The sequence below is a fragment of the Tamandua tetradactyla genome, chromosome 5 (genome assembly GCF_023851605.1).
Source record: "Tamandua tetradactyla isolate mTamTet1 chromosome 5, mTamTet1.pri, whole genome shotgun sequence".
Taxonomy (NCBI): Eukaryota; Metazoa; Chordata; class Mammalia; order Pilosa; family Myrmecophagidae; genus Tamandua; species Tamandua tetradactyla.
The window spans coordinates 22,591,831-22,605,175 of record NC_135331.1 but is presented as its reverse complement, the minus strand read 5'-3'; the positions used below and the strand labels follow the sequence as shown (position 1 = coordinate 22,605,175).

Sequence of the window (13,345 nt, the reverse complement as noted above, 5' to 3'; positions counted from 1 at the left end):
GGACTGACTATTTCTATTTTCGGAAGACTACGAGAATTTCAGGAGTTGGAAAGCATCTCAAAAAAATTCCATAAAAGAATACTTACAAATGCTTTTAAAATAGCTTTAAAAATCACGATTTATTCCTAATAAGCTGGAAGCCCTACCTTTTAAGAATAGTTTCTGTTGAAAGAACACATCTTAACCAGTAGTTCTGCAGATACATTTTTAGATTTTTGTTTAGTCTTATTTTTTAATGCAGTAATTCAAGAAGACAAGAATTATGTCAGAGCCACAGAATGGTGATTCTGTGACTGTTTGTTTTAAAAAAATAGCCCAGACATCTGTTCTTGAAGGTCTTGAGCTAAACATTTCTCCCCAGCCGCTGACCACTGCAAGTACTCGACTAAGACAGGCATATGTTTCTGGCCAGTTCCAAGTCTTTAAGGGCAAGATTCCCATCAGGCCCCAAAGCACAAAGCCGGGTAGGACCAGCAGTGGTCCAGCCACCAGAGCTGCTTGTTGGCAACCGGGCAGCGGACACACGTGTCCAAGCTAGGATCCTCAGCATCCCTGCAGGACAGTGAGGCGGTGGGAAGGAACTTGGGGCCTTATCCTACCCTGTGTGAGTGTGACTTTAGAAATGTTTTCCCTGACACACACAATCACACAAACCCAGGTAAAATCTAAACCCCATGAATTATTCAGGATGTAGCATTTTGGAGTGCATCTGCTTAGCTATGCAAGTAGGTGCTGGCAGCCACTCTGGAGACCAAGGGGCGGCCATGACAGGCGGGCAGGATGAGACCTCCACTTTGGCAGCAGAGCTGCGCATATCTAAGTTGCCTGGAAGGACGAGGGGGAGACAAGGGGCGCAGACTCACCCTGAGCCCCGCAGTTCCTCCAGATTGGATGCATTCCATTCAGAGCCCTGGGGGGACAGATCACACAAACCCCCGTGAGTGTCACATGTCGGCCTCAGAGCTGCGTACGGGAGGCATGCTGGGCCCTAGCTCTGATGGTGAGACGCTAATGCGCGGGCCCTAGGCCTCCGAGAACAGAGAGAATTGAGAGAGGCTGATGTCAAAGTGGGTTCCAGCCAGCGGTACTCATCCCATCGTCAACATGTGTGGCGGGGAGGGAGGAAAGAGATCAAGGCCCTCCCTGGGTCCCTGGGTCCCTGGCCTTAGGGGAGGAGAGAGTCCAGGAAAGCCTGCTCCCTATCTCACCACTTCCTTCCTGAGACTCCAAAGTGATCCTGTGCCCAGAGGCAATGACCAGCAGCTTCCCACTCAGGAAAGAGGCACTTTCGGACACCGCTAATTAAAGCAGGAACCACGGTACCTTTTTCTGGGAAGGATTCTGGGAATATTTAACAGGTTCACAGCTCACACCCTCTGACTCAATAATTCCATTTATAGAGAGCTATCCTAAGGAAATGATCAGAATGTACACGGAGATTTACGTGCAAGGATATTCATGGTTATTTGTAATAACGGAACAGTGGGAACTGAAAGACCAAGCCAAGAGAAAATTAGTAAAATAAATCATGACAGATCTGTATGATGGAGCTATTAAGATAATTCAAATGTCTGGGGAATATTTAATGGCATGGGGGAAATGGCATAATAATAAAAAAAATAAATAAATAAAAACGGCAGGGCAGGACACCAAGTTACATAACCAGCATGATTCTTTTCTTTCTTCCTTTCCTAAGAAGCAGCTACATATGCACACAAAAGAGAAAACATGGGAAAATCAATGGACCAAAATGTTAACAGTGAGGGAACTGCCTGAAAATGTAGAGCTGTGTTCCAGTAGCCATGTTCCTTGAAGATGACTGTATAATGATATAGCTTTCACAATGTGACTGTGTGATTGTGAAAACCTTGTGTCTGATGCTCCTTTTATCTATGGTATAGACAGAGGAGTAAAACATATGGATTAAAAATAAATAAATAATAGGGGGAACAAATGTTAAATTAAAAATAATGTAACAGTGACTACCTCTGGATTTGTGGGGTTGGGAATGTACGTCTTCTTTAGACTTATCTACATTTCCAAGCTTTCTACAATATGTTTTAATTAAACGCTTTTTAAATGGTATCAGTAAAACAAACCCCCCATCTCTGAGCATTCGATGTACACAGAATGCTATGTACATTCTATGTACATATGGGGGGCCAAAAAACAAAAGGAAAATTGTTACTGTGTTCTTAGGTAATAAACGCGAATGACAGAGTTTATGAAGAGTAACAGGACATATGCTCGTCTTCCAACAAACTTCTTTTCCCCGCAGGGGCCCGGACTGAGCTGGCAATCTGTAGGTCCTAGCTGCATTTTCATGTCTGAGGGCGAGGCTCAAACACAAAAATTCCATTAGTATCTCTCATGGAAAAAGTGACATAAAGCACCAAGCCACACCAAAAAATAAGAAAAGCACTACTAAGGCTTTGAGTGTCCTTCTTGCCGTGGCCACCCCCTAGTGGAGAGAGACAGGAGTGCAATGCCTTCAGCAGGAAAACAACTTACTTTTGGGGTAGATTAATGCCAGGTGCTCCCCAGCTACAAATCCGCATATTTATATACATTTAAAAATATTTAACGATATATGCATTTGGAGAACTGTTAATTGTTTTTTACAAGCAGAAACCAAAGTCATGCATGTCTTCAGCAGCAGACAGACTTCCTCAACTTTGCCAGGAAGCAATTTCTCCTCCCACAGTAATGGTTACCGTTTATTGAGTGTCTACAGGAATTGCACTCAGTGCTTTAAATATGTAGCTTAGTAACCAGATGAAGATGAAAAAAAGCAAAGGAAATCCCAACCAAAACCATTCCTGTCAGCCCTAAAGAACACCTAGGGCTTTCTTTATCTAAGATTCTACAAAGGGTCCATGCACTATGATTACTTTCCAGAAAGCTACAAACTCTTCCAACATGAGAAAGTTAGAATAGGCACAGCCCTAACACCCCTAAAGAGTAGGAGAAGGACCAAAGGAGAAAGCGGAGTTATCACAGAGACGAAAGGATTTAATAAGTGAGTATGACTGCTAAGTCATTATACTGATATTTCTTTTATAGCCTCCAATGTCTTGGAGCAGCTAGAAGGAAAAACCTAAAATCATGGAGCTGTAACCCATACCAAACTCCGAAGTCTGTCCTATAACTGTTGTGGTGTGCTTTGAAATTTATTGCTTTTTGGTACATATGTTATTTTTCACAATAAAGAAAAATAAAAATAAATAAAAGGCAAAGGGACTTGCTTCATGAGAGCTGGGAAGTCAGGCTTGGTGGGTCTGATTTTCATTACACCATGTTGCCTCTTCTAATTTTATAAACGTGCCTTCCTCTGTACTGTCTCTCTGACTCTGGAAATGTGCCAGCTGCCTTCTATGGAGATATGTCGAATTAACAAAAGCTGAGCAAGAGGCGGAGGTCAGTTAGGAGAATCAGTACCGCACCCCACCCCCATCCCGCCTAGCTGTATGACAGCCAGAGCTAATCCCTGCAGCAGGTTCTGGTATAAGCACAGCGGAGTGGGACAAGACAAGAATAGGTGGGATGTAGGGGGGTGGGCAGGGAGCTACATTTCACTTGTTTGCTGCGTCTTCCCTGCTGTTTCCTGCATCTTAGCATGGAGTGAAGCCTATTTCTGGGGTCTGGTAAGTAGACTCCCTTTAATAACTGGGGACTTTTATCCCACAAACCATTTGGAGATAAGTGGATGGGGCCTATGTGTTAGGAACTGAAGAAGACAAAGGGTTTTGAGACTTTGAAAATAGCTGCCTGTTGATTGTGCCAAATAGCTTTCAAATAACTCCCCACAGCTCAGCTGGGATCAGGCATCTCAAACATCTGGCTTGACAGCAGACCAGGAGGCTGCAAGGCCAGAAAAGGGGTCAAACAGGGGAACTCCCTGAAGTGTCAAGACTGAGGCTTCCAGTCAAGAAAGCTCTGTGCTTGCTTTCCCTCTGACTTGTAGCATAAGCCCCGAACAATCAGTGTCTGATTTATGCCCCTCAAACCAGATACTACCACGTGCTGTGCCTCTTACGAGATAAAGATGATCGAAGATAAGGGAGGGCTTGTCCATCTGTCCCAAGATAAGGAGCATCTCGTTGTCTATGAATTCCTTGAATTCTTTCAAGTTACAGTTCATTTGTTTCTCTAATTCATTACGTATCTGTGGAGTGGGAAATATCAGGGAAAAGGATTTGTTAAAGTAAACAGGTATCCATCTCCAAAGAACGAAAGCCACGACATGAACTGTGACTCTTTAAAAAAAAAGGAAGCTTTTTTCCAGATGACGCACACATGCATAGTACATTGGTAGGTCATGGGATTGCAGGCTATTCCGTCTAAAAGTACATCTCATCTGGAACAGGGCTATTATTTCAAATAATACATTTGATTCCCACAGGATCTTTTCTACTGAATTTAAAATAGCTATACTGTTATTTAGCTATGCTAAAACCAGTGCCAAAATCAGTTTCATCTCGCTTTAGACGGCATCACAGTATTTTTATTATTTATTAATTAATAAAGACTATATGGCTTTTTAAAATGGCAACTTCAAGTGAAAGCTGCAATTATTCATCACATTCCTTGCATAAAAAGCAAATAAAAAAAATAAAATAAAAGCGTGATCCAGGGAAACATTAAAAGGCCAACAGCAAGCAGTCCTGGGACTGCGACTTGCTGCTGGTAAATTGTAATCATGAGGAGAAAGAAGAGTTTATTGTATCTCAAGTAAAGCAGGAGGAGGGCGGATGCTTGCTGAGGAGAAGAGGAAAGGGGCTAACACATCAAGAACGCATCTCTACGAATTCTCACAAAAGGTCTAACAGATGAGGCTCAGGGAAACTTGCCAAAGGTCTCATAGATGCTAAGTGGCAAGTCCTGCTGCCTCTGAAGAAGGAGGCAGAGAACAGCCCCGGAGTTGACGGGCGGGTTGGTAAAGAAACGGGCGGGTTGGTAAAGGAGTCTGGGTGCAGGTACACAGCTGCCTCAGCTTTTCTTTTTCCTTTTCTTTGGGGGGTGGTGTGTGTGCATGGTCCGGAATTGAACCCGTTCTCCCATATGGAATGCGAGCATCCTACCACTGAACCACCCATGCATCGTGCTGCCTTGCTTTTGGAAACAGAACAGACGAATGCTCTCTGACCTCTGGCCTGCCAAGAAGGGGAAGCTCTCTTACTTCTTTGGAGGTCACATTTTCTAGATCCTGGCTCATCATGATGCTTCGGAGTTTGGCTTTGATGAGGCGCTCGGTCCTTTCCCCTTCGGTTGGCCTGGAAGGAAATGACCCTCAGGAATGCACGGCACCCCAGGGAGCCGCAGGTCAGAGCTGACAGAAACACCAGCTGCTTCTGGGCCTTGCCATACTGTGCTTCGAGTGTGCAGAGCTAACCTCCTGGTGTGCACATTCTTGGGAGACAGGGGGAGGGGACAGGCTCCATCTCTAGAGCTCCCATGGGAGTCCACAAAACAGAGCGCAGATCAAGGGGATTAACGGATGGTTTGCAAACTGTCTCCTGTGTCCCTTACTGCAGAGACTCAGACTTCGAGGGCGGGAAGGGCAGAACTGATGGGAGACAACATCTCCACGCCAATAGGCCCTTCAGTCTGCTTGACTATGCAACCACTGAGCTCGGAGGCAGTCTGTCCCAGCTATTTTCAGTTCCCGGAGCTCCTTCTCACATGGAATCAAACCTATGGGGTTTTCCTGCAACATCTACACATCGGCTCCGTTTCTAGCTGAAGGGCAGTCTAGGATAATTTCTCTTACACATGGCAGCCCTTCAAATATTCCAAGACAACTATCTTTTCTCCCTGTCTCTCCTCCTTTCTTTGAGGGCTCTCCTGAAATGCAGGGTCCCAGAGGAACACGACACTCAAGGGTCGGAGGGTCCTGGCTAGGAGGGAAGAAGAGAACCGCCCCCTTCTTCTCAAACTGGACTTGGATGGAGGTGGCCTCAGATTGCGCGGCTCTGCAGGTGGCCACGCATGCTCCGGGTTCACTGGCCTTGGCTTCTGCTCACTTGTGTTTGGGGAAACGGGGTCGCCGCATTCGTCAGTGCTCCTGATAGCACAGGAAGAGGCTCTGGAAATTAAGCCTTTGGCAACCTGAAGAGGAGTGGCCAGAAAACAGAGCGCTGCCAAGGAGCTGGTGAAATGTGTGGGCCAAACATTCCTTAGAGAATATGATGGAAGATATGGACCCATTCCCCAGAAACGTGCTCACACACAAATTTGCCTGTAATTTTAAGGGGATCGCGGACCCTTGAGTCTGCCAAAGACTATGCATGGGCCCCGAGTTAGGAATCCCTGCTTTATGGGCTGGTTTTGGGAAAGGCAGCCTTCAAAAGGACCACGGATCAGGGGTAGGCCCAGGGTTAGGGCCCAGAGTGGGTGCGGGCGAGGCTGGCTGTCCACAGCCTGTGGGTGTGGGTAAGGCCGGCTGTGTCTGTGCGGGAAGGAGGGCTGCACTCACTTGTCGACATACAGCGTGGGGGAGTCGGGGCGCGTGGACTCCAGGTCCTGCATGGCATTCCACTCGTTGATGCAGCTCTGCTCGGAGCTGATGCAGCTCTCATAGTAGGTGGCCCAGATCAGAGCCACGCCCCCGGGGAAGTAGTTGTGCCTTCGGGCCACTTCGCAGGCCTTGTGAAGGACCTGCAGGGCAGACCTGTGGGGTGAGGAGTGCAGGGTCAGGCCTGGGAAGGCACAAGGAGCAGTGCTAGGTCTTTCCCTCTGAAAAGAGGTTTAAAACGGGGCAGGGGGAAGGGCAGTCCATAAGGGCCTCCTTATTGGATCTGCTCTTTTATGTAAGTGCATGTGTGTATGGCAGGGGAGACAAGGCAGACAGAAAGCTACTGCCTGCCTCTCAGAAAAGCCCGTCTCTGAGACACATGCATCAAGTTCAAGAGGGAAAGAACAATCTTCAGCATTTTCAAAAAGGAAAAAAACAAAACCCACTCTCAGATCAGGCTGCTTCATTTGTTATTTTTAATTCCATCATATAACTCCAAGAATTAAGATTTACTTCCAAAGCTGATGCGACCTTGAACCCAGGAACCACGATGAACCCTGATACTCGGAAGCAAACTCTTTAATAAGAGCAGGAGCAAGTCCTTGTCCTGCTAATAATTTAATTTCTAAGACCACCCACCCATCAATGCTATCATAATAGCTCAGGTGCCTGGACTTCCTACGGAAACGAGTTCCAAAAAGATTCATTTTAATTCAGAAAATAACTGGTAAGTTTGAAGGGGTTGAGTAGGGGCAGAAGAAACAACACTGAAATTATAAATGTTTAATGGTTCATTGGTCACTCCTGTTTTACCTCTTTTTAGAAAAAGAGAGTCTGAAAGTTTCTTAGCGAATGGGGTAAACCAGATTATCAAATAAGGGTAGAAGACTAAAGCCTTGGAGTGCACAGAGTTATCAGAGGACGGGTCAGCAGAACGCTAACAGCTGGTGGATGTGCTCGTCCGGGTGGGGGCATGCTGGAGTTCTCTGTGGAGTGCTTTTTCTTTTTTTAAAGAAAATGGTTCAACAGTTGTATAAAAGTTAAGTTCACTTAACTTCACCCAGCTCTACATATTTGTCCTATCTCTAGGCTAGCTGAGGGAACAGACTTGAACTGAATATTTACTAAATTTAGTTCTGCTCCAGAAATTTTTGGAAAACCATGCAGGCAGTATTTTTTCACTTGCCTGAAAGAGAAAGAGATAACAAATTATCCAGGGAACCAAAGGAACATCCAGGACATCTACTGGTTCGCTGAGAATCACGATTTCACGACTCCCCCCAGCCCCAAATGACCCTGAACTGACAGCAGAGTGGGGTGAGAGCGGTGAGAGTGGTGAGAGGAGGCACAGCCTCAACCTGCTGCCCACGGGAGAGTTCTGAGCAACACTCAGTGTCCCAGAGGAAGAACGTCAGTATTTTGAAACACTGAGCAGAACTGTTCTCGTTGGATGCCAACAGATCTCTCCCGAGTCTTCTCCAGATGATTCAAGACGGACTGCTGTGCTGAGCTGGCTGCACTGCCCACAGAGGAGGGGGCTCTAGGATGAGCCGGCTCGGAGGGGCGGGGCACGGGGCACATTTCCCCCAGTGTGGGCTTTATCCAGTGACCTCCTCCCAAAAGCAGCTTCCGGGAGGAGGAAGCTTCCTCACACACTACATAACTCGGTACCCCACCACCTGGGGCCCTGTGTGGGTGTCCTGCCCAGGCCCTTCCACTCTGTACAGCGTATGACTGTGTGTTTACGGCCTCTACCGTCTGCGATGCCCACCGGACAGGAGTTAGATCCTCTCTGTGCCCCCAGAGGCTCGGTGCCTCCTATGTCTCGGGGACGATGAACAAGTGAACTTAGGTTAGACGGGCATTTGGCCAGCAGGAGCTGGAGATATGTAAAAGGAATGCACCTGAACAAACTTCTGAGTAGACGGGCTTTTCTACTCATGATGTCAGCTAAGGAAACGTTTCTGAGGGGGTCACAATCTGAAACTGTACTGACCACATGGCCTGGACGGACACGGGTTTGAAGACGTGCATCCTTCCCGCCGTGCTCACGCTGAATCCGCTGAGAATGAGAAACAAAAAGAAGGACCATCATCGTGAGAAATCCAGCCTTTCGTCAGGTCAGTGGGAGAGACTGGGAGCAGATCCACTCGGGCACTCTAGGGACACTCTGAAACCTGCTGCACTGGAGATGAGGACAACAGTCAAAAGGAAATGTTCTTGAGTGGTGAAGACTTGTTCTCCATCCAGCAACGTGAGTTCTGCCAAAATCCGAGAGCCCAGCGAAGAGTGGGAGCAGCGGCTGCCTCTGACGATGTCCCCTTTACCCCCCCGCAGCCGTGCCACCCCTCCTGCTGCTTCCTGCCCCACACACCCTGGCGAAGGGTGAGCTATGCACCTTAGAACAAAGACGTTATTCACCTCAATCCATTCCTGTGCACGTGAATCCACCATAAATAGTACCTATTTAGTGTTTTCCTATCAATGGAAAACGAAATTTAAAAAGGAAAATTTCCCTACAGTTCCACCACTACAACAAATTAAATTTTGATTTTTTCCATCCAATCCCTTGATGAGACGACACTTTTACTTGCGTGGAATCACAGTGTAAGGACAATTTCCTATCTTGCTTTTTTTTTTTTCAAACTCATTCCAGCACAGTACTTTCCCTGGCAGCAAACACATGCCACATCCAGACAGGCCTTCATCCCTTGCCTGCCCAGGCCAAACTCACTAATTTCTCCTTTGCAGAATCCAAGGTGGCACCTGAAACACTGCTGTACCTGTGAGATACATGTCTCATCCCCCCAGTGACTGTCGGCTCTTCCTGTATTACATTCTTCAGTGAATTTTCAGGGACCCCACGTAGTGCGGATGCATTTAACAAAGCAAGGTACCTGAAGGAGTATCCACTGCTTCTCTTGAACCATTTAAGGCAGCAGAGCTACCATAACAACACAGCCTTTGCTACTTCATGACTAATTCCCCTTATGTAATGTCCAAAAGGCACCCTGCCTTCTGGGGCTTATGGGAGGGCCACATTATGTCTCCTAATGTAATAAACGTTAACACATGTGATTCTGTGGCTAATGATTATCCAAGGAAACGCACTCCAGCTTGCCTTTCAAAGTGCAAATTGAAAAAAATAAAAGTAAAGAATTTCCTTACCCATCTCCATCAAGGTGGATTTTTGTGTCACTCCACAGTCGAAGTACCATGCCAATAGTACAGCTCTTACTGGGTGGGAGGAGAGAAAAAACACCCAGAGTTAGCATCCACTCACATAAACACACAGCCTTCCCATTCTCGCGCTCTCAGAGCAGGGGCCCCATGTATCCCGGATGGACTGCTGGACTCTCACCGAGGGGAGGCTCTGAGGCTATCCAGGCAGAAGCCCCTGACGGCGAATTCTAGGAGACACTGGGCTGGGATGGCACTGCCACAGGGAGTCGTCCAGAGACCCCAGCCTGGAGACACACACACAGGGCACTCTGACCCCACCATTTTGGTGTGGACACAACTCCGTCCACTCCAGGTCTTGGCTGAGGCTCTCAGGGAACCAGGAGGTCCTGGATGACCACACCCCAGCACCCCCACAGGAGGTGCGGACACCGATGGTGGCACACAGCTGGCAGGAGGCCAAACTCACCGCAGGGTACGCTAGGAATAGGGGCACCCAACCCCAGCTTCCTCCATGCTGGGGTGATGGGGGAGGAGGGGGTGCTACCGCCCTTTTCAGAATTCATTTCTGGACCTCTATTTGCCTCCTGTGTAATTGTCATTCTTTTTTTTTTTTTACCGTTTAAAATCGTATAATATAACATATATACAAAGCAAAGAAAGAAAAAAGCAATAGTTTTTAAAGCATTCTTCAACAAGTAGTTACAGGACAGATTTCAGAGTCTGCCATGGGCTACCAGACCATCCTCTCAGATTCTTCCTTCTAGCTGCACTAGCAGAACATTGGAGGTTAGAAGAAATAAATATTTTTTTATCATCACAATCAACTTTTTTTCTTTTTTTTTAAAAATAAGATGATACAAAAAAGCAATAAATTTCAAAGCACACTGCAACATTCAGTTGTAGAACAGATTTCTCAGTTTGGTATGGGTTACAATTCTACAACTTTAGGTCTTTACTTCTAGCTGCTCTAAGATACTGAGATATTAATTTTTTTCTTATATATATATATTTTTAAATTTTATTAATTAAAAAAAATTACAAGAAACAAACAATCCCAACACATACACTCAGCAATTCACAATATCATCACATAGTACATATTCATCATCATGATCATTTCCCAGAACATTAGCATCAATTCAGAAAAAGAAATAAAAAGACGACAGAAAAATATAACAAACAACAACAAAAAAATTTTACAGGCCATACCCCTTACTGATCCCTTTCATTGATCACTAGCATTTCAAAATAAATCTTTTTTAACATTTGTTCTCCCTATTATTTATTTTTATTCCATATGTTCCTCTCATCTGTTGACAAGGTAGATAAAAGGAGCATCAGACACAAGGTTTTCACAATCACACAGTCACACTGTGAAAGCTATATCATTATACAATCATCATCAAGAAACATGGCTACTGGAACACAGCTCTACATTTTCAGGCAGTTCCCTCCAGTCTCTCCATTACATCTTGGATAACAACGTGATATCTACTTAATGCGTAAGAATAACCTCCAGGATAACCTCTTGTCTCTGTTTGGAATCTCTCAGCCATTGACACTTTGTCTCATTTCACTCTTCTCCCTTTTGGTTGAGAAGGTTTTCTCAATCCCTTGATGCTGGGTCTCAGCTCATTCTAGGATTTCTGTCCCATGCTGCCAGGAAGATCCACACCCCTGGTAGTCATGTCCCACGTAGACAGGGGGAGGGTGGTGAGATTGCTTGTTGTGTTGGCTGGAGAGAGAGGCCACATCTGAGCAACAAAAGAGGTTCTCTTGGTGGTGACTCTTAGGCTTAATTTTAAGCAGGTTTGACCTATCCCCTGTGGGATTAAGTTTCATATGAACAAATCCCAAGACTGGGGGCTCAGCCTATAGCTTTGGTTGTTCACACTGCTTGTGAGAATATCAAGAATTCAACTTGGGGAAGTTGAGTTTTCCCCCGTTCTCACCATTCCCCGAATGGGACTTTGCAAATACTTTTCCACTCACTGTTCAAATCACTCTGGGATTCATCAGGGCATCACGTGGACAAACCAACAAAATCTCATGTCCTATACAAAGTTCCATGTACTTAAGGTGTTCAGTCAACTATCTACATAAGTTATATTAGGAGATGCACTAGTCAAAGTATAGATTTGTACCAAATAAACATTTTTTACTTTAGTCTCACACATTAGTTGAAATATTAAATTATTAAGTGCTATCTATTTTCAGCACACTGCAGTAATGATATTCTTTTGTTCTTCCTCATACAAAAACATTTTTTAAATTTGTACATTTAGTCACTATCATTATACACTCTAGGCATTCCTAGATTACACCATCTCAATCTTTATCGTCTATCTTTCTTTGTGCTTTCATTTATGCCCCAGCCCTCCTCCCTCTATCATTCTCATATGCAGCTTCATTCAGTGTTTTAACATAATTGTATTACAGTTAGGTAATATTGTGCTGTCCATTTCTGAGTTTTTATATTCAGTCCTGTTGCACAATCTGTATCCCTTCAGCTCCAATTACCCAATATCTTACCCTATTTCTATCTCCTGATGGTCTCTGTTACCAAGGAAATATTCCAAGTTTATTCACTAATGTCAGTTCATATCAGTGAGACCATACAGTCTAATGTCAGTTCATATCAGTGAGACCATACAGTGTTTGTCCTTTTGTTTCTGGCTAATCACACTCAGCATAATGTCCTTAAGGTCCATTCATGTTGTTACATACTTCATAACTTTATTCTGTCTTACAGCTGCATAATATTCCATCTTATGTAAATGTCACAGTTTGTTTAGCCAGCTGTCTGTTGATGGACATTTTGGCTGTTTCCATCTCTTGGTAATTGTTAATAATGCTGCGATAAACATTGGTGTGTAAATGTCCATTTGTGTCCTTGGCCTCGTGTCCTTTGAGTAGAGACAGCATATAGATGGGTCCTGTTTTTTAATCCATTCTGCCAGACTATGTCTTTTGATTGGGGAGTTTAATCCATTAACATTCAGTGTTATTACTGCATGGGTAGTACTTTCTTCTACTATTTTGCCTTCTGGATTTTATATGCCATATCTAATTTTCCTTTACTCATAGTCTTCCTTTCTATACTCTTCTCCACACCTCTCTCTTCTGTCTCCATATCTGTCTCTAGTATTCCCTTCAGTATTTCTTGCAGAGCTGGTCTCTTGGTCACAAATTCTCTCAGTGATTTTTTGTCTGAAAATGTTTTAATTTCTCCCTCATTTTTGAAGGACAATTTTGCTGGATATAGGAGTCTTGGTTGGCAGTTTCTCTCTTTTAATAATTTAAATATATTATCCCACTGTCTTCTTGCCTCCATGGTTTCTGCTGAGAGATCTGCGCATAGTCTTATTGGGCTTCCCTTGTATGTGATGGACTGCTTTTCTCTTGCTGCTTTCAAGATCCTCTCTTTCTCTTTGATCTCTGACATTCTGATTATTAAATGTCTTGGAGTATATCTATTTGGATCTGTTCTCTTTGGGGTACGCTGCACTTCTTGGATCTGTAATTTTAAGTCTTTCATAAGAGTTGGGAAATTCTCAGTGATAATTTCCTCCATTAGTTTTTCTCCTCCTTTTCCCTTCTCTTCTCCTTCTGGGACACCCACAACACATATATTCATGCGCTTCATAT

The 13,345-nt window shown here is 44.8% G+C and overlaps 1 protein-coding gene across 2 annotated transcripts in view; it reads right to left on the bottom strand.

Moving 5' to 3' along the window:
* The window catches only part of SSH1 (slingshot protein phosphatase 1), a 66,698-nt gene that overhangs the window by 14,801 nt on the left and 38,552 nt on the right, over positions 1–13,345 (bottom strand). Inside the window, exons 1-7 of one of the 2 annotated variants that reach the window (XM_077160111.1) lie at positions 9,876–11,860; positions 9,683–9,751; positions 8,511–8,576; positions 6,476–6,670; positions 5,180–5,273; positions 4,037–4,165; positions 864–910 (exon numbers count right to left, since the gene is read on the bottom strand). In XM_077160111.1, coding sequence (XP_077016226.1) covers positions 864–910; positions 4,037–4,165; positions 5,180–5,273; positions 6,476–6,670; positions 8,511–8,576; positions 9,683–9,751; positions 9,876–10,018 — 743 coding nt within the window. In that variant the 5' untranslated portion in view covers positions 10,019–11,860. Of the gene's footprint in view, positions 1–863; positions 911–4,036; positions 4,166–5,179; positions 5,274–6,475; positions 6,671–8,510; positions 8,577–9,682; positions 9,752–9,875; positions 11,861–13,345 lie in introns of those variants that run through there. The other variant, XM_077160110.1, reaches the window with a different exon arrangement.